Source organism: Primulina eburnea, chromosome 3, assembly GCF_022965805.1.
Source record: "Primulina eburnea isolate SZY01 chromosome 3, ASM2296580v1, whole genome shotgun sequence".
NCBI classification, from domain to species: Eukaryota; Viridiplantae; Streptophyta; class Magnoliopsida; order Lamiales; family Gesneriaceae; genus Primulina; species Primulina eburnea.
Window position 1 is genome coordinate 14,251,852 of NC_133103.1, and position 21,261 is coordinate 14,273,112.

Here is a 21,261-nt window from a genome sequence, read left to right on the forward strand (position 1 = left end):
TCAATATAAAACCAAATTGCTGAAAAAAATTAACTAGATCGAGATATTGTTTCGAAAAGGAATGGTTAAGCTAAAGATTGTAATACACAAGGGAAATCCACTTGATCACTCCTAAATGTAACTGATAGGTACTGTTCTAAAATGAAATGCCCGAAATATTTATTTATTAACTTGGATTTTTTTTATAAATGTCAAAACCACTTCTGTTATTTTTTATTTTTTTTAAAAAAAAAACACTTAAAAACTGAATTTATTTAAGTTTTTTAAAGCTACAACTTTTGTATCCAAACTCGTCTTTATTTCGATATTTTTCCTTTTTGGTTTAACATCATACGTAAATTATTAGTTAGAGTGCAGATTACATAATAAAATTTACAGATATAATTAATAGTCTAATTTTATATGTTATAAGAATGTGTTACGTGTGTCCAAATTAATAAAAACTGGATCTTGGACATCTCTTATTAGGAAGTCGAATACGTTGTCTACTACATTAGGTATTTGAGTGTTCCTTAATTACAATTAAACTTGATGGTGAGATATTAATTATATGTAAGTTTATGATTACTTGGATCTTGGACATCCCTTTTTATGAATCTTGTCCTAGGTCCTTTAGTATACGATGCTGCAGTCTGAGTGAATTTATCTATTTTTAGAAAAGTGACTTTAATTATGTACCTTTTTTCTTTCCTTTTTTGAGGAAAAGAACTGTGAATCGGTGGATCTGTTAGTCACTCGGCATTTTTTTCCTTCCCTTTAATCATATCTACACGACTATATTTTCAAAAGGTATAGTTGCATTTCCAAGTATTGCGTTGTTATTTTTCAGTGTGCATTGAGTAAACGTTTTCGCTAACAAATTGTGTATGATGGTAGACCAAAGGAGTTACTTGCCAAGTGTTAGAAAGCACGAAGCGTGGTGAATCGTCGAGGCGAGTGAAAAAATATTTCAAATATTTTGGGAGGAAAATGAGGCCAGGGTTGTTTGCTGGTAAATGAATGCGGCCAAGATTCTATTTGGAGGAAAATTTTAAGATTATTTAAAAGTTAATATGAAAATTTTACTATCTTATTTAATAATATGAAACTAAAACACAGACGCTTTATCTAGCATTAAATACGTACACTTAACGAAATCGATCAAAAGTTACATATTGCACTGAGCAATCTTGATCAGAATTCTCGAAGTTAGATTATTCATCTTCGACTTTACTGATGTGCTTCACACACATACAGGTGTTTGTTTATACACACACACACACACACACACATATGTAAGTATGTATGTACGGATGACTTTGACCTAATATCTTCCACGACAAATATCGATATTTTTCTTTCCTTCTTTTTTTGATATCAAATGGCGTCTGAGGTCATATATAAAACATTGAACAGTCGTTTTAAGCAGGGGAGCTCAAAAAATATTGGACTCTTGCAACATTTGCTTTGCTATCTCCGGAACTCATGGCTGAGGATACTGATATGCTTCCACCACCGGGAAGAAACTGGAAAATACCCTTTTTGGTTTTCTTCAAAGATGCCAAGTAAAGTTTTTATATGTATCTTATATAAAGACTTGGCTAACGTACCACACTAAATCAAATGCTTTTTAAAACGTTTGATCATCTATTAAATTGTGATGTCAGATTTGTTTTCAAAAGGGATGATATCGGAATGGAGATAATAAGTATCGCGCTCCCTGCTGCACTGGCATTAGCTGCTGATCCGATTGCATCGTTGATCGACACGGCGTTTATTGGCCATTTAGGTAACTTTTGTCGCCTGCATTGATCAGTTAATCGTGGAAATATAAGGAATATTATGTGCTTAGAAGAGAGGAGGAGGCATTTAAGTGTCTTTCATATGCATTAGTTATATCTTATATGTTATTAGTTGTTAGAGGCGCACGTACGGGTCATAAAAAATGAATGAGGCAATATTTATTTCGCAGGTCCAGTGGAAATAGCTGCCGTAGGAGTCTCCATAGCTATTTTCAATCAAGCTTCCAAGATTACTATATTCCCACTTGTTAGTATTACTACTTCATTTGTTGCGGAGGAGGACACCATTCGAAAGATCGCCGATACACAAGTACAGAAAGGAAACGACCTGGAAAAGGGTTCTATAAGCGATGCGAATTCAAAGACAATCATGCCACTCGGCGACGATGACATGCTAGAAAACAGAAAGACCATGGATGAAACAATTGATCTAGACTTGAAAAATGGTATAAATTTTCGTGGTCCTCTTCTTTCACATCAGGGGGTTTGACTGAAACTGAAAAAAAACTTGTGATTTACGTACGGTAAAAAATAAGCAACTTTTTAGCAAAATTTTCACCCTTTGCACAGGTTTTGAAATGACAGCACGCAAGTCTGTTGATGCTCCTAGCATCGGTTCAAATGAAGGGGAAACGAAAGTCCAACGTCGGCATATCCCTTCTGCGTCGACTGCACTAGCTCTTGGTGGCGTTCTTGGACTTCTTCAGACCATATTCCTTATTTGTTTGGCCGAACCATTATTAAGTGTAATGGGAGTGAAATCTGTGAGTATCCAAGACCTTTTCACACTTAAATTTCACATTAAAATGGAAAACATGACATCATAATTTGATCCAGGGATCTCCTATGCTACCCCCTGCGCAAAAGTATTTAATTATAAGATCACTTGGGGCACCTGCAGTTCTCCTCTCTTTAGCCATGCAAGGAGTCTTTCGAGGTTTCAAGGACACCAAAACTCCTCTATATGCCATTGGTAAGACTCTATTTTTGCATGTTTGAGCGAAATCAAAATTTAAGTTTTGGTAAACCAGTTGGGCCCCCTACTTAATTACTTTAATCGATCGATCTCTATTTTATCAGTTATTCACTTGTGTAATGGCAATTATCTCGTGGTTGAACTTTATGACTACAACAGTTGCCGGAGACTTGACAAATATAATTTTGGATCCCATATTCATATTTGCTTGTCGGCTTGGTGTTAGTGGTGCAGCCATTGCTCATGTTCTTTCACAGTAAGTTCGTAATTAAAACATTTTCTTTTATGATGAACATCTACTTGATGTATAAAATTATATAAAACCAATTGGTATGACGTAAAATTTGAAATGTCCATTCAAATAATTTTCAGGTACTTAATTTCCTTCATACTCTTGTTCAAATTAATGAAACAAGTGAATCTGCTACCTCCAAGTCTGAAGGATTTGCATTTGAGCAAATTTCTCAAGAATGGCAAGTACTTCGCACTCTGCCTGCAGTTTCTCTAGAAATCGTTTGCAAAAATAATGAGTAAGATCAGAAGTTTAGACTGAGACATGGCGACGATACCTACGGAACAAACCTAATAAAAAAAGACTCTGGAAAGCAGGCAAAAATGCCCATTAGCCAACTTAGAGAGTCGATGGTCACTACTCGTTACCTATTATCTCTAATCCGACACGAAATGTAGCTCACATAATAGATGATCCTTGATTTTAACATGCCTTGTATGATATATTACTTACTTCTTTTACCATATTTCTTGGCCGAACATTTCCCCAATAACAGGCTTTCTTTTACTGGCAAGAGTCATTGCTGTGACAATATGTGTGACTTTAGCAGCATCAATGGCTGCAAGACTTGGTGCTACATCTATGGCTGCATTTCAAATATGCTTGCAGGTTTGGATGACTTCTTCCCTTCTTGCCGATGGCTTAGCTGTGGCTGGACAGGTATCTACACTTACAAATTAATTATGAATTACAATTAGCCCCGCCAAACTTTTAAAACAAGAGCCTTGTAATTTGACATTTCACGTCTGTAGGCAATTCTTGCTTGTGCATTTGCTGAGAAAGATCATCAGAAAGCAACAGCGGCAGCAGCCAGAGTATTGCAGGTATGGTTCAACTATCCATAAACAGAACATTATTATTGACACAGGGCAAAACATAAACAATTTTATTGATAACTTCATGTTTTCCAGATGGGATTTGTACTAGGACTAGGACTTGCTCTCTTTGTTGGACTTGGTCTCGGATTCGGATCAGGAATATTTACCAAGGACAAGAGCGTCATTCACATTATTGCCATAGGCATCCCGGTATATATCACTCATCAAACATTTACACAATGTTCTTCATTCTCTTCTCAAAGTAGTAAAACTCTTATCTTGTTTATGAACAGTTTGTAGCAGCTACACAGCCTATAAATTCGTTAGCGTTCGTTTTTGACGGCATAAACTTTGGAGCATCTGATTTTGCATATTCTGCATACTCTATGGTAACTTAATTCTACATCATAAAATATGAAATGAAACAGAGCATATTCTCTATTAATTATATGGCTTGTTTTCCTTAAAAAAATAAAATTTGGTATGCAGGTTGTGGTGTCCATAATAAGCATTGGATCATTGTTTGTTCTGTCAAAAACTGATGGATTTATAGGAATATGGTATGCTCTAACCATTTACATGGCACTCAGAACATTTGCTGGTATTTGGAGGTATTTGTTTTTGGCTATGGTCCTGTTATCTTTATCATTACAAAAAATAATTTTAAAAATGATTTTTTTTAGTAAAAGTGCGAAATAAATTGAATAGCTTTCAGTTTTTATTGGTTATATTTATATTTGCAGGATGGGAACAGGAACAGGACCGTGGAAATTTCTCAGGAGTCGGTTGCTCCCTCCCTTAGAATGAATATTATGTATTATGATGTTTTTTTTAGGAATGTAATGTTGTTATGTATAATAAAACTGAACTAGAGATGCCTATTTATTATTAATTTTGGAAAATAAAATCTTTCTTTTTAATTTATTCGTAAATTGCATATTTGCATGCAACTCGAATTCATAACTTAAAAGTAAAACCCAAAATATCACTACTTTTTTCCTCTTTTTATTATACAACCCCGTAGTTCTTTTTTTTTTTTTTGAATTCAATTCGATTCAAAAACCACCAGTGGAATAAAATTACAAAACACACACGCGTTTAGCAATTTGGGTCGCTGGAGTATAATGCGTGTTTCTCTTTCCTTGTTGATTCACGACACTGGCATTTATAGTGTCCATCACATATGATCTAATTTTTCTATCAATCGAACAGCAAAAAATTATTTATTACTCCTACATTTATGGGTAAATATTTTATTTGTGTCATATTACAAAATTATTTGAAATTGATATGGTAAATGTTGTTATATAATTTTATCCTAAAACAAACCTATAAAATTCGCAATCACTCTTCAAGGGAAACGAATCACCATCAATGTGCAGGCCATTGCCACACAATTGTCTCATATCCGTCCAAGAAAACATCCCAGATAACTTCGGTTTCATAGACAAGTTAAATATAGTTGTCGTTGTTCACATGGGGATTTCATACAAACCATTTCCTCGTTCACATCAAAACTTTTCGTACGATTAGATATCCATAAACCAACTTCGTTCTTCAAAAAAAAAAGAAAAAAAGAATGGGAGTCTGTATATCTCTATTATTTAAAGGCAGAGAAAGGTGTTAAAATTATTTTTTTTCCGGTCTTGCAGAATGCTAATGCTACAATGCGTGATTGTACCAACATAATTTGACAATCCCAGAAGTCTCACTAAATAGTAAATATCAATAGGGATAACAACCAATTATAAGCTGAGAAACAAAAAATTACAATTATGAATTTCAATAAATGGAATAAAGAGTAGAAATACATAACAAGGATAACCTTAAGATTATCGAATACAAAGTAACATTGTCCAAACTGGACTGAGGTTTTCTTCAGTACACAGCCCAGGTAACAAATTGAAAACTCATGTAATAATCAACAAATGATTAGTGCAGAATACATCTTTCAAAAAATAATAAAAATTCATTATGCCCATCAAACTCCAAAGCTTTAGAATCGATGTGGTTAACCATTAGACTTGTGCGCTACACCGTTGAAAAAAGAGGGGATTGTTTTTTTTTTATAAATAAACTTACTTCCTAAAATGGGATTTGTTGTCTAACTGAATGAATTCTTGATCCTGTTTACTAGGCTACAAGCTGATCGTGTTGCATCTGCTAGAGCCAGGCTCTTCTAACTGAATGATCAATTGAATCGATTTCAGGATTTGATTTCAAACACTCACCGGATGTCACGGCAGAACCAGATATGGTGCTGCAACAGGCTTTTCCATCATCTCAGGTGGTGATTCTTTGACAAGAGACTGCACCCATGACAAGTCGGGCTCCTCCCCGTCGTTGCTGAGTTCAAAAGAAGATGACCTCTTCAGATAAACATGATTGTTTCCACTAAAGGACGACCAATCAGCTTTTTCATGGGGAGATCCCCATTTAGACAAAGCAGCCACAGGAGATCCAACGGTGGGGGCACGGTTGGATCCAAGATCTCGGGAGCTGAGGCTACGCATCTGTAGCTGCTGTTTCTCACGAGGTGAAAGAGCAGAGAATCGGGCACTCATCGGTGATGCAGATTCCAAGTTTCTCGGGGACTGAACACCAAGAGAAACCTGCAGTAGAGGGTGTTCAATATTTCTAGGAGAGAATGCTTTAGTATTAACAGGTGATAAAATGTTCTGCTGCTGTTGAAACTGATTAAGAACAGCTGATTTGTGGGTGGGAGAAAAAACACCAGAAGTAGCTGCCTGGTCAGAAGAAAATCTAGGGGATAGAGCAAGCTCGGCCATAAAGAGATCTTCAAGATTTGAAGGAGTGAGAGATGATTTAGATCTCGCAGACTGATTCAACAAAGCAGAATTGGGATGTGGCTGCGAAAAACATGCTAAATCATTCATAACGAATTGCTGCACATCAAAATCCTGCAACAGATTATATTCCTCAAGTGGAATATCTCGGGCACTAAGAGAAGATCTTAGGCGACTGGACTGCAGATTGCTACCAGATAGATTAAGGGTCGGGACATTTGGCTGAGGCCAAGGTGCAGATGAATGCGACATTCCATTTGCTGTAGGGGACATGCTCTGATTAAACACAGGAGACATCACGGAATGTGATGATGGTGAACCAGGCAAAAGGCTTAAAGCTGTAGCCATGTCCATGAAACTAGCAGCAGAGGCAGTAGACATGGGTGAAGGAACACCAGATCCAGTAGAACCATACAAAGGACGAAGCTCCTCTTGAGTGTGCGCAAAAAAACACACCTGTCTGGCACAGCTAGTGCCATCTTTACAGAGTCTTGTTCGATACTGAGCAGGATGCAGCCAACATTCAAATACACCATGTGCATACTCACACATGTCTCCTCGCCGACAAGAACCCTTCCGAAAATCAGGACAAGGAACACAACTGTAATGAAACTTCCGAGGATCCCTCCTGCGAGCATTTTCTCCAGGGTGGACAAAAGGACATTCGGTCCAATCATGAGAATAGGCTCTTGAACAAGGCCTGACCTTGAATGAGAACATGCGGAACTCGTCAGTTGAATAGATACTATTCCGAATGTCGGGCAGAGATGGGTCCACAGGATATTGTTTCTTCTCAGACACATAATTAGCAGGAATATCGCTGGATTTTAAGGCTATAGGAGTATATATAGAGTTGGATGGCGATGATGGAGAAATGCTCTCTTGGTTTGACGATAAAATAGGTGAGGATGCATTCGAACTACATACAGAGACACCACTGTTGCCTTCGCCAACTGATCCATCAGAAATATTGTTCAAGAGCAATTCCTCGAGAGCAGCCCTGGCACCAAGAAGCTTTGGAGGGGCAACAACCACATCGACAGGGCGGCAGCCATCTATATCCTCAACGTTAGGATCAGCACCAGCAGATAATAGTAGTTTCACAACATCAAATACATGGATAGAGCCACCATAAGCAGCACAATGAAGAGCAGTCCACTTGTCTTTACCGCAAGACTTGTTCAAATCAACCTCTGGCAAAGCAACTATCAACTTCAACACATCCACACTACCATAAGTAGCTGCTACCATCAGCAATGTTCTTTCTTCCTCGCTAATTTGCTTTGAACCTTTCTTCCGAACAAACCAAGGCCCGGTTTCATCAACTGCCGACAAATCGAACTCGATGTACCTCTTGAAAGATTCGAGGTCATTGTTCGCAGCATATTCAAGTACACTGGAAAAGGAATCTTCAGTCTCAACAGATAGATTACTCATGTCCTGCATTTTATTCAATTCAAAATCAGCAGCCATTTGGGTGGTAGAAAAACTTTAATTTGATTGCTCCTGCCCACTGCACATAGTCCAATCAACTACTGAACAACCAAGATCTATCTGGATCAAATGGAAATAAACAGATATCAATGGCCCCCAACCCCAAAGAGTAAATATAATTGACTGATTTTAAAATAGAGGCGCGTGATTTCTTATTATGTTATCGGTCATAATTTTTTCATTCCAAATGGTATCATATTATGTTCCACATGAATGAGAACGACAACTCTTTGTGAGATAAAGTAATAGCCATACATCATACATATATACATCTGAATCAGAAAATTTTGTAACTTCGGTGATAAACAGCTCTGTCAGTATTGAAAAATAAGTGATAAATACCATACAAAAACAACATGTAAAGTACTTGTTATGTTGTGATAAAGTAGGTATGAACCAAATTAACAAAAAGAAGAACAGCTAAAGTAAAGAAAACTTGATAAATATAAAAAGCAGGTAACAAAAGGGTCTACTCCAATCCGGTCGCATGGGGTAACAAAATCACACCCGTGTCAACCCAAGAATCTTAGGCTAGGTGCTATTTTACGTCTTCAAAAATAGTTACCAATCTTGAAGACTCCCTCTTTATTTATAAATTAAGAAAAATTATAGAATAGAGAAGCAAACCAATATTGTATCACCACCAAACCGATGCAAAATATGGCACATTAAGCATCTTACTTCCAAACATTAAATTACGTTTAAAACTGAAAATATTTTGCTTTTTCCACCAAAAATATCCCATGAAAAATCGAATCTTCGGTCCTAAATACATTCGAACCTAATATACACACCACCGATTCATTTAAATAATGATTACGGGGCTATCCATACAGCTCAGCGACATCAAAAGATTTAATTCGGAACAAAGGTCGTCAAATCATTGAAAATACAAGTAGCGAAATAGATTTCAAAATTAACAGTGCACTTCCATGCAGCAGAATTTATAGGAAAATCAAACATTTTGGTAAACGGGAGAATCTATATCAGGGCGAACTGAATAAATGGTTTATCACATCAAACAGGAAATTGGAGTCAACCCTACTCAACAAATCAGCTGAACACCAAAAAAAGAATAAAATAAATGAGCAAGCCCAGCACATAAAACTCACCGATGATCCCAAAAACAGAGCTTTAACCAAGATCTACTGAAGGGGTCGTTTCAATCAACCTTTTTATCCATCTATTAGTTGAAGAGGGAAAAAAATAATGATAAAAAACACAAATCAAAGAAAGCAGAAGTTTCAAGATATGCGATCTTCATGGCACAGATTTGCAACTCAAAAATACAGCAGGGGAAGTCTTTTCCAACGTACCCATCGATAGATACAGTGCGAGTATGTATGTATATGCGGGAAAAAGGAGAAAATATAGAGAGAAAGCGACAGGAGGGAGGCCTGTAATGCAGAGTAGTGTGAGAAAGCGATGCTTTTAGGCGTAGAGAGGAGCGGTTTTGAAATCGAAATGAAATTGAAATTGAAATTGAAACTGAAATGAAATTGAAATGCAGAATGATATTGAAATTCACGCGAAATGTGAGTCAAATATGAGGGAGGTGAGAAATGTGGGGCCGGAAAGCAAGGAAAATTGGATTAGGAGGGTTATAGCACTAAGGCTGTGTTTGGTTGCCTTCATTCGATTACAATCCTATTTAATTTTAATTTTTTTTTCATATTTTCAATATTAACATTCTAAAAATGCCCATAAAATTTGTAAAAATTGCTTGAAACTTGTTTTATTATTTAAAAATAATTAAAAAATGATTATGAGTTTTTTATTCTAAAAATGCCCATAAAATTTGTAAAAATTGCTTGAAACTTGTTTTATTATTTAAAAATAATTAAAAAATTATTATGAGTTTTTTATTTACAAAATTATGCTTGTTTTAATATACGCAAACACTATAAAATGGTTTAATTAATTAAAATTTTGTGCTTTATTATCATGAGATATATATAATTAATTATTATTAACTTTGTATTATTCTTAATATTTTCCTCTTTGTATATCATTTTAACAAGTAAGTCTTCACAAATCTTTATCTGTGAGACGGATCAACCCTATCGATATTCACAACAAAAATTAATACTCTTAACATAAAAAATAATATTTTTTCATTGATGACACAAATAAGAGATCCGTCTAATAAAACACGACTCGTGAGACCGTCGCACACAAATTTTTACTCATTTAACCATTTAATAAAATTGGTGTGTGGCATGACATCCATTTGCTTTCCGTTATCAATTGTTGATATTATTCCTTATTTAGAGTACCATTTAATTTTGTGTTTGATAGTTATAAAATGAATTTCAATTATCTTCAATTATATAAAACAGTATTTTGCATGTTTATATGAAATGCATAATAAAATATTAGCCACTATGCACACAATACGTGTATACAAAATAGTAAAATAATACCCTCGATGTATGTTGGGATCGAAAAAATTATAATATGCAATGGAAATCATTAATATTACATACAAACAAACTAATCCAAACAATACCTTGTTGTTGGAGTTGGTCAAGTCAAAATGATGGAGGAGGGGTCCCGGATTTGAGTTGAACATTAAAGTTTTCAACAATTGGGTGTTGGAGTCCGCAATGACGCGAAGTGGAAGGTACGAACTGCAGGCATTGGTCAATTTTGGTTCATTACGAATATCTTGTTTGGGAAAAAAGAAAGGGCAAGAATTTATAAATAAATTCACTTAAAATTATTATTTTATATATATATATATATATATATATATAATTTTTTTTAAAACAAATCAATTTTTGTGTTCTATGTATTAAAATGTGACGTTTTCGGTTGTTTATATTTATTGAATCAATTATGATTTTATAATTATATTTTAATAATTAATTTTAGTCATTTTTCTAAAGTGTGTAATTAAATTATTAATATTAGTGTAAATTTTTTTAATTATTTTTTTATAAATACATGATTAAAAAAAATTGTGACATTCATGTATGTTTAATATCGTAATCATTAAATTTAACAATAGTAACTTAATTATATTATTTTATTAAAAAGAACTCAAGTTATTTTTTAAAACATAATTAAAAGATAGTAATTAATTCAATAAAAATACAAAATTAAAAATATCATACCTCAATATTAAAATTAAAATTGTATCTTAATTATTTAATGATTTAATTAACCGAGTGAGCTCGTGTAATAGAACACGTACATTCGGAATTGAAATCGTAGAACGATTTTGAATAACTGATCCCTGACTTCGTCTTTTTTTCTTTTTTGAAATATCGAGAGCGTTTGCAAAAATGTTATGTTTTTAGATAAATAATTAAATTTATAAATTGTTCAAAAATGAACAGTATTTGAAAAAGAAATCGAAATGTTTCTAAGATACAACGACCGATAAATAAGTGAATTTAATTTTTTTTGAAAATTGATGTAAATGGTAATTTTGATTGTCACCAACCAACCGTACACACCTTCAATATGAACGAAAGGGATTATTTCATCCTACCCTTGCAGGCAGTGCTTGCAGAGATACATCCAAGAGCCGGAATTTTTTCTGGCCTAATTTTTTTTTCCCATGAAGTAGAATCCCAACCATCTCTTACTATTTATTAAGGCTGAGTAGGTTAGAGTAACTTCTTTGGTCTGTTTTTTAAAATACCTAAAATACCCTTCACCTCCACTCTCTACATTACTAATTATATATATTAATAAAGTGTTAAAAAATAAAAGCAAGTCACATGTAGTTTAGAGGATAAAGCCTATGTTTCTTAATCATGAGGTTGTAGGTTCAATTTTTGCTTGGGTCTTTTTTATTCTTTTTTAATTTATTTTTTAGTTCATATATCAAAATTACAATGTAGCCACTCATTATTTCTTATAAATATATTTTGATCCTTATTTAAATATAAATCAAATAAATTATAAAAACATATCCACGTGTGCGTCGTTGTACTATTCATATAAAGTGTGGACACTGTCCTCTGCCAATTATCCAATTGGAATATCACTAAACAATTTTACCAAGTATTTTTTCATTTGGTCCCTTAACTTTTCGTTTTCCGCAAATAAGCCCTCTCCTGTCACTTTAAATAGTCCCTCTCCTGTAGGTTACATCTCCACTTAATTTTTTTTTTAGTTATCCATTTTTCCACTTTCGGAATCTTTCGAATTTATTTTTTTCCCGAAATATTTATGGGGTATTTTTTTATACTATATGATAGGATACTCTCAATTAATGTTTCATTTTTAAAAATAAAAAAAATCTAAAAATATTCATGACAATATACTGTACTTTTTAAAATATAATAATATAGAATTATTTCTCATATGATAATAAACTGAAAATCAAATAATGATTGTATATTGTAATTTGAATTGGATCTAAAAAAAAAAATCATTTGAGACTTGGAGGAATTCAATATTTTCAAACATGAAACAAACACAACATAAAATTTCTCTTGCTTTGATTGTAATAATTCCATGAATAAAAAAAATGTATTTATTTTTATTTTGAAGCTCGAGACATACACGAACACGACAACGTAGGAGGACAGCAGTACTTTGCATGCCATTTCTCGGTACTTGCATTGGTTGCTCAATTTTTTTATAATCATCATATAAATCATACACCTTCGTGCGGGTTCCTGAAGTCGGCTTGTCCAAAATTAAGACTAAAAAAATTGGAGAAAACGGAGAATGTCAAAGAACAAGTAGTTTAAATTAAGCAAATATGATAAAAATATGCTTTAGATTGATATATAAAATAATTATATTATAGTTCCAGCATAACAAAGTAAACTTTCATTAAAAATTGCCCATCATCTCCTCTCCCATATTTTCAAATAAAAAAACAAGTCTAAAGTTAATTTATCATGTATCTACCAAAAAAAAATATGATTACATGGATAAACCAACAAACACCTTATATAAAGAACAACATAATTAGCATACAATTTATCAGTCTTTCGTTTGGTACTTGACATCTCCTCCGACGCATGATTTCACCAAGTGCTTCAAACCCTTTTTAGGTGTTCTTTTCTCCGCTGAACTCGTCTCCATCTCTTCTTCCATCATCAAACATATCTACAACCACCGACATCAAATTTTTTTTTTTATGAAATTGATACTATTGGATAAGAATATTCCATGTTTTTAATAATTTTTCCTTCTAAATATATAGTAAAAGACTCTTATGCTAACTTCATTTTACATGAATATAATTGATTTTGTACTTAAAATTCGAAGGACCCCTTCAAAATTCTAGTTTCCAACACACACAGGTATAGGTACTAGCAAACGACAGTGTTTTCGGCACCATAGAGTACTCCATGGCTCATGAAATGTTGGTGTCCTTACCTTGAAGAGACGATCCTCCGCGCGAACTAATCGTTCCATTAACGTTCCTTTTTGTTCGACTTCCATGATCACCTCGTCCAACGGACGACAATGGCTTTCTGGGGAGAACTCAACCGACGATGGCTGGCCATCGCTCGAACGAGTGGATGCACTCGAGCTCTTTGGAGAATGACTAATACTCCGAATGCCTTCCAATTGTTTTAGCTGAAAAAATTTAGATTATACGTATAAGATTATTTCTCTAAATTTACTAAAATCCTATTATCACATCAGCACCATGTTCTTCTCCATTTATTAAAGTGGCAAATAGCTGGAGGAACCCATAACTAAAATGACTTGTGTTTAGCTTAGTCTGTGAATACTTGTCCGGCGCCCAATTAAACTTAGCACATGTGATGTTTCATTTTCTAGCAATTCTCTTTCGTCCGGGCATTTTCAGGTTGGTATTATTTTTCAAAATTCTCTATTTTGAATCTTAATTTCTAAATCATTAATGACGAGGTCTGGCTAAAAATATTATTTTTTATTTAAAAAAAAATTAAAAACACGAGGTTTTGAATCCCTTCACGTCCTACACCACAACCAACTTCTTGGATAAAGAAAATTAATGAAAATAAACGATTAAAGACTAATAATAAAGATAAATTTTAGGAAGAAGTGAACATGATCAGGATTAACAAGAACAAAATTAAACAATTGCATGTGCAGAGTGATTAAAAAAGATGAATTAATATTGTACTTACGATATCATCTAAGCGATTAAGGCGAGAAAGCATTGGTTCTTCCGCAGCGGTCATTTTTTATTTGATTGTTTCCTCGATCGATAGAGAGTCTATCACACTTATCTGCGTCTTCTTGCAAATATCACAATCGCTATTTATAATGTGATATTTTTGTAATAAAAATATTACAAGTGATACGTGTCAAAAAAAATTAGGAAACACTTCAGACATACACGTAGAACAAAATTGCATATTGGGCACCGCCACTTTTCCCAAGGTGATGGGCTCTAGCCTCTAGGGTGTGGATATCGTCATCTTATATATATGCATAATATTATGTTTCTAGTTAATTTCATTTTTATAATAGACAATAATGAATGGATTTGATTATATTCATGTGAGAATCATATCATAAATTTAAAAATATCGAAAGACTCAAGTGTAAATTTTGATATTATGTTTCTAGTTAATTTCATTTTTATAATAGACAATAATGAATGGATTTGATTATATTCACGTGAGAACCATATCATAGATTTAAAAATATCGAAAGATTAAAGTGTAAATTTTGATTTTTTGAATTTATATTTAATTTGATTATATTCATGTGAGAATCATATCATTAATTTAAAAATACAATTAATTTGATTTATATTTAAATACGAACGTACCATATTTGTGAAAATTAGTGAGAGAAACGCTGAAAATTTTGAGATTTTGAATGATGGATGATACCATAATTGTGAAAATGAATGAAAAATTAAATTGTAATTTTGAAATAAATCATTTAAAAAAATAGAGTATGACAAGTCCTTTGGCTCTATCATAAAAGAAACTGATACCCCTATAAGGATATGGGTTCGTTCACCTGATACCCATATGTACAACCCGGGGGGTCGTTTCATGAACGCCCGGGTAAATCTTCCTTTCCCGGGTGTGATGGCTTTATCCACAGTCCTTTTCCAATAGCCCGGGTCCTCATAGAGTTGGCCGGGTGCTTCTCACTTTTCCGGGTATAGTTCCCGGTTGCACAAACACTTGGGCAACCTCGAGAATGGCGCTGTCTCGATAAGTGAACCGCACTCGAGTGTGAGCATTGCAAGCACTCCAATCCTTCAGAACAACTTGGGCTTGGACTGTCCGAGAAGTCATCAGAAGCTAGTATGGTAAACCGACTTAGTAGATGACAAGGGAATCGAGGTAACTACTCATTCCTCTCCTATAAATAGCATGTATTAATGTCATTAAATGATCCTGAAAAAAAAACCTTTGAACTTTGAGCACTCTACGTATTTCTCCTCAAATATTGTTTAAGTTCATCATCTTACAACCTGCTGACTTTGTCATCGGAGTGGCTACGTCGGATATCCCTCCGGCGCCCATTCACGAGTTCTTTTCATTGTTCGCAGGTGTTGTTCAAGCCATTGTCTTCGTTCAAAATTCCCAAACATTATAAATTGTTGATCCGATCCGTTGGAGCTCCTTACCCGGCTCATCCTTTTCAGCGAGATCGCATCATTGGCGCCGTCTGTGGGAAATATATTGAGCTCGAGACGTCGATATGGCTCGCACTAGGAGAACAGACCAAAATAACTCCCGGGCCCAGGGGGACGGGGGGCAATCTTCAAGACAAGTGGGTGTTAATAACACCGAGCAGAATCTCGTAACTATGACCCGTGAAGAGTTGAAAAAAATGATGGCCGACGCAATAGCTCAGGCTATGGGCAACAAAGAAATTTCTCGACACAATACGCCGCCCGAGCAAGAGCAGGAGCAGGAGCAGGAGCAGGAGCAGGAACGGAGAGAGGAGGAGGAGGTGAGTGGAGGTAACATGGATTATAGTGTTGGGTCAAAAGCTCCGACTACAGCAGAGGAGTTGAGAGAGTTAAAGCAAAAGATGATGGTCCTAGAGGGACAGTTGGAGAGCCGTAGCGCTACCCGGGTCATTGCCAAAGGGTGCCCGTTTGCTGATATTATTGTCCGGGAGCCCCTTCCCGGGAATTTCAAGTCTGCCAAAGTAAAAGATTACGATGGCAATGCGGACCCCGAGGAGCATCTCGCCAGATTCGAAAACATGGCCATGCTGCACTGCTACACTGACCGAATCAAGTGCAAGGTATTCTAGACAACTCTGGTGGACTCCGTCCAGAGATGGTTTGAGGGTTTGCCCCCTCAAAGTATGCATTCTTTCAGAGATTTTCAAAAAGTATTCTTACACCACTTCAGTAGCAGCAAGAAGTACAAAAAGACTGCTTTTAGTCTTTTTGAGGTGAAGCAGAGCCCGGAAGAGAGTTTGAGGGCTTATATCAAAAGGTTCAACAGGGTAGCCCTAGACGTCCCATCTTGTGCCGGCGAGACTAAGACTACAGCCTTCACTCAGGGTTTGAGGGAGGGAGAATTCTTCAAATCACTAACGAAAAAGGTACCCGGGGATTTTGAGGACCTGTTATCCCGGGCAGAAAAGTACATAAATATGGAGGAAGCCCAGAAGCAGAAGAGGGAAGCCGTGAGAAAAGAAAGAGGAGACCGGACATCTAAGCCGGAGGAGAGGGGGCAAAAGAGGGGCAATCCAGGACATTTCTCCCATCATGTGCCTCTGAAGATGGCCCGAGAGAGGGAGGTGCAGGAGTGTAGTAGAGATTTGGCCCCGGACCATCAGCTGTCCCGGCCAGAGAAAAAGGGATTTTGTGCTCTTCACAAGTTGGGCTACCATAACACTGAGGATTGCAAAGTTCTGAAGGGAAATTATGTTGCGCCTTCCCTCTCAAAGCCCATTACCAAAACCCAGATGTCTAGGTTGCCGCCATGGACATCCCGGCAACCTGGATCTAGTTCTCGGGGAGGAGGTGTCAGAAGCAATCCTAGGATCGAGCCCGGAAGGAGAAGGGGGCCTGAGCCTGAGCAAAGAAAAAAGTCACCCCCGGTTGTAGGGACGATTAAAATGATATCCGGAGGCTCTACTGATGGAGACTCTAACCGGGCGAGGAAGTCAAGGAGTAGGAGAGAATGTTTGGAGGTGGAAGGATCGAGGAAGAGTGAGACAGTCATCAGTTTCGGCCCGGAGGACCTAAGAGGGGTGAATCTACCCTACAACGATGCCTTGGTGATCCAAGCCTGAGTGGCGAATTATGATATTCTGCAGGTTTTCGTGGACTCAGGCAGTTCTGTGAATGTAATTTTCAAAGATGCTTTTGAGCATATGGATTTACAGGGCTATCACCTGGAAACAGTGGAAACCGCTCTTTTTGGCTTCGCCGGGCACGTGGTTTATCCAGAGGGGGAAATTATTTTACCTCTGACTTTGGGTTCTCATGATCTCAAAAGAATAGTGATGACTTCTTTCACTATGGTGGACTCCCCATCATCGTATAACATCATCCTTGGGAGGCCAGCCATGAATGAGTTGAGGGCTGTAGCGTCTACTTACCACCAGAAAATAAAATTTCCTGTGGGAGCCAGGGTAGGCGAAGTCCGGGGAGATCAACCCTCTTCTCGGAAGTGTTATGTAGAGGCGGTCCGAGAGGATCAGAGCAGATCTAAGAAGGAGGGGAAGAGGGCTAAGATAGGTGAGACAGGAGGAAGGATAGTGGAGAAAGGGGAGATACACTTTGTGGCAGAAGAAGAACAGGAGGCGGTGGAAATTGGGCCAGGCCAGCAAATCCGGGTGGCTCGGGATCTCAGCATGACCACCCGGGTGAGTTTAATTAAATGTTTAAAAACTAACATCCATGTGTTTGCCTGGTCCCAGCAGGAGCTTACGGGGATTTCTCCCTTTATATCGGAGCATCATTTAAACATCCTCCCGGGGTCTCACCCCGTAAAGCAGAAAAAGAGGCACTTTGGTCCTGAAAAGGATAAAGTCATATCAGAGCAAGTAAAGGAGCTCTTAAAGGCGGGACATATTCGGGAAATTCAATTCCCTACGTGGCTTTCTAATGTGGTTTTAGTACCTAAATCCACTGGCAAATGGCGCATGTGCGTAGACTTCCGCGATCTGAACAAGGCGTGTCCCAAAGATCATTACCCGCTGCCCCGGATTGACCAGCTGGTAGATTCTACTTCAGGCTATGAGCTGCTGAGTTTTATGGATGCATACCAGGGATATCATCAGATTCCCCTGACCAAAAATGATCAAGATAAAGCCAGCTTCGTCACCTCGGGAGGTACATTTTGTTATATTGTAATGCCTTTCGGGTTGAAGAATGCAGGTGCTACTTACCAGCGTCTTATGGACAAAGTATTCGAGAAGCAGCTGGGGCGGAACGTGGAGGTCTATGTGGATGATATCCTGGGCAAGACCCGGGAAGTCACCACTTTCATTAATGATCTGGAGGAAACTTTTGTCACCCTCATGCAATATGAGATCAAGCTTAACCCGGCCAAATGTATTTTTGGCGTAAAAAGTGGCAAATTCTTGGTATTCATGGTTACAGATCGGGGGATTGAGGTAAATCCGGAGAAAGTCAAGTCTGTCTTATGTATGCCCTCTCCCCAATCTGTAAAAGAGGTGCAAAAGTTAACAGGAAGGATTGCTTCCCTTGCTCGATTTATATCCCGATCAGCACACAGAAGTTATCCTTTCTTTCAAATCTTGAGGAAGGCCCAGCAATTCGGATGGAATGATAAATATGAGCAAGCCTTCCAGGACTTGAAAGCCCATCTTGCAGAGCTCCCTATTTTAGTAAAGCCCGAGCCCGGAGAGAAATTATTCCTATATTTGTCCTCTACAGAGCACGCTGTCAGCTCCGTTTTGATCAAAGCAGAAGGCTCTGACCAGAAACCTGTCTATTATGTCAGTCACGCTCTAAGAGGGCCCGAACTCCGGTATACGGAAGTAGAGAAGATTGCATTGGCTTTAATCGTGACCGCCCGGAAGCTAAGACCTTACTTTTTATCACATCAAATAGTGGTTCTTACCAACAGCCCTCTTGGTAGAATCATGACTCATTCTGAGGTATCCGGGCGAATGATTAAATGGACAGTGGAATTAGGGGAGTATGATATCGAATACAAGCCTCGGGTGGCTATCAAGGCACAACCTTTATCAGATTTCTTATCTGAGATGATCCAGCCCAGTGAAGAAGAAGTGTGGAGAGTATTTGTAGATGGGGCATCTAGCCTTGCGGGGTGCGGAGTAGGAGTTGTGATGATATCTCCCCCGGGGGAAAAAATTAAATTGACAATAAGGATTGATTCCCAAGTAACTAACAACGAGGCCGAGTACGAGGCCGTGCTAGCTGGAATTCGAGCTGCTCGGGAAGTCGGGGCTTCCCGGATAATTATATATTCTGATTCACAACTCGTCACTCAACAGATAAAGGGTGTATATGAAGCTAAAGATGATAGGATGCTGAAATATCTACAGCTTATCAAAACTCGAGCAGAAGGCTTTGCGGATTAGAGTATCGAGCAAATACCCCGAGAAGAAAATGACGAGGCAGATATTCTGGCAAAAATGGCAGCATCCCTAAGTGAAGTAAGCACCCGGGAAGTATTGCACGTCTCCCGCTTGATCCTCTCAACGGACGAAGAAGGAACACCCGATCCAGAAAACTCCTGGATGACGCCCTTAATCAGATTTATTGAAAAGGGTGCACTACCCGAGGACAGAAGTCAAGCTCAGAAGATTAAGAGACAAGCTCCCAGGTTTGTTCTCTTAAACACAATCTTATATAAGAGATCATTCTAGGGACTCCTTTTAAAATGCTTACCTGACAAAGAGGTAGATTATGTACTCCGGGAAATTCATGAAGGATATTGTGCGGAGCACCTAGGTGGAATGTCTCTGGCTCGAAAAACCATGCTTGCAGGATTTTGGTGGCCAACTCTTAACCGAGATGCCACCCGGGTGGTTCAAGCCTGCGAAGGATGTCAACATCATGCAAACTTCCAGCATAGCCCAGCTACTTTTATGAAGCCTATTTGGGCGTCTTGTCCTTTTGATCAATGGGGCATTGACATTGTGGGTCCTTTCCCGATTGCCCGGGCTCAAAAGAAATTCTTGTTAGTAGCTGTCGATTACTTTTCCAAGTGGGTAGAGGCCGAGCCCTTGGCAAGGATTACTGAGACAGAAGTATTGAAATTCTTGTGGAAAAATGTATGCCGATTTGGAGTGCCCCGAAGACTAATCTCAGATAATGGCAGACAATTTCAAGGCAGAGGAATCGTTTCGTGGTGCCGAGAAATGAAGATCACCCAATCCTTCACCTCTGTGGTCTATCCTCAGGCAAATGGCCAAACAGAAGTTGTTAATAGGATTATTGTACAGGCATTAAAGACGAGACTTCAAGGCAAAGGGAAGGATTGGGTTGAAGAATTACCCAGTGTTCTTTGGGCCTACAGAACTACTCCTCGGTTGCCTACTCAAGAAACCCCTTTTTGTCTTGTATATGGTTCTGAAGCAGTTCTCCCAGTTGAGATTGGAGAGACTTCTCCTCGGGTAGAATCTTACCCGCACGATAATGATGAAAGCCGGGCCAGGGAATTGGATTTAGTCGAGGAAAAGAGAGACCGGGCATTTATCCGCATGGAAGCATACAGAGGTCGAGTTATGAAATCTTACAATAAGAAGGTCCGAGTCCGAGATTTTCAAATCGGAGGCTTAGTCATGAAAAAAGTCAACCCAGCTGGAGAGGTGGGAAAATTAGAAGCAAAATGGGAAGGGCCCTACAAAATCACTCGAAGAGTCGGCTCCGGATCTTTTTATCTAGAGGACGCGCAAGGACGCTCTCTCAAAAGACCTTGGAATGTATTTAATTTAAAGCAATATTATACATGACAGATGTAATCGGTTCGCTAAGGATATAAATGAAAGATTTGCTTTTCCCAGAGATGTTGTATTATTATCTCCCACATTTCGGAAGAAAACAATTAAAAGCCCAGGGCACTACACCCTGGCTCGGGGCAACACACCTCGACCGTTCCCAAGTCCCGGGACATGCTCCCCGGCCCAAGGCTTCGTACCTTGGTTATCTAAAAAGCCCAGGGCACTACACCGTGGCTCGCGGCAACACACCTCGACCATT

At 37.6% G+C, this 21,261-nt stretch overlaps 2 protein-coding genes and 1 pseudogene across 2 annotated transcripts; 1 reads left to right on the forward strand and 2 right to left on the reverse strand.

Moving 5' to 3' along the window:
• Nucleotides 1–954: 954 nt before the first annotated feature.
• LOC140826723 (protein DETOXIFICATION 43-like) lies at nucleotides 955–4,787 on the forward strand. Its single transcript, XM_073189225.1, has 14 exons — nucleotides 955–991; nucleotides 1,409–1,544; nucleotides 1,647–1,768; nucleotides 1,952–2,227; nucleotides 2,352–2,545; nucleotides 2,619–2,754; nucleotides 2,917–3,013; nucleotides 3,130–3,230; nucleotides 3,546–3,709; nucleotides 3,802–3,873; nucleotides 3,961–4,077; nucleotides 4,161–4,256; nucleotides 4,357–4,478; nucleotides 4,611–4,787. Exons 1-14 carry the CDS (start codon nucleotides 970–972, stop codon nucleotides 4,672–4,674), a joined length of 1,719 nt encoding a protein of 572 aa, XP_073045326.1. The 5' UTR covers nucleotides 955–969; the 3' UTR covers nucleotides 4,675–4,787.
• An 838-nt stretch (nucleotides 4,788–5,625) lies between these two features.
• LOC140826724 (zinc finger CCCH domain-containing protein 30-like) lies at nucleotides 5,626–9,587 on the reverse strand (annotated as a pseudogene).
• A 3,359-nt stretch (nucleotides 9,588–12,946) lies between these two features.
• Nucleotides 12,947–14,364, reverse strand: LOC140828302 (uncharacterized). The gene is made up of 3 exons (XM_073191291.1): nucleotides 14,258–14,364; nucleotides 13,515–13,718; nucleotides 12,947–13,241 (listed from the first exon to the last, which is right to left on the reverse strand). Exons 1-3 carry the CDS (start codon nucleotides 14,309–14,311, stop codon nucleotides 13,116–13,118), a joined length of 384 nt encoding a protein of 127 aa, XP_073047392.1. The 5' UTR covers nucleotides 14,312–14,364; the 3' UTR covers nucleotides 12,947–13,115.
• Between the last annotated feature and the right edge of the window lie 6,897 nt (nucleotides 14,365–21,261).

Bases quoted from the DNA above. Each gene is read 5' to 3' on its own strand.
- LOC140826723 (XM_073189225.1), top strand. From the start codon at position 970: ATGAGGCCAGGGTTGTTTGCTG. The intron at 1,769-1,951 runs GTAACTTTTGTC...TTTATTTCGCAG, and splicing joins GGCGTTTATTGGCCATTTAG to GTCCAGTGGAAATAGCTGCC. The intron at 4,479-4,610 runs GTATTTGTTTTT...TTATATTTGCAG, and splicing joins ACATTTGCTGGTATTTGGAG to GATGGGAACAGGAACAGGAC.
- LOC140828302 (XM_073191291.1), bottom strand. From the start codon at position 14,311: ATGACCGCTGCGGAAGAACCAATGCTTTCTCGCCTTAATCGCTTAGAT. The intron at 13,719-14,257 runs GTAAGTACAATA...AAATTTTTTCAG, and splicing joins TTAATCGCTTAGATGATATC to CTAAAACAATTGGAAGGCAT. The intron at 13,242-13,514 runs GTAAGGACACCA...CGGTGGTTGTAG, and splicing joins CGGAGGATCGTCTCTTCAAG to ATATGTTTGATGATGGAAGA.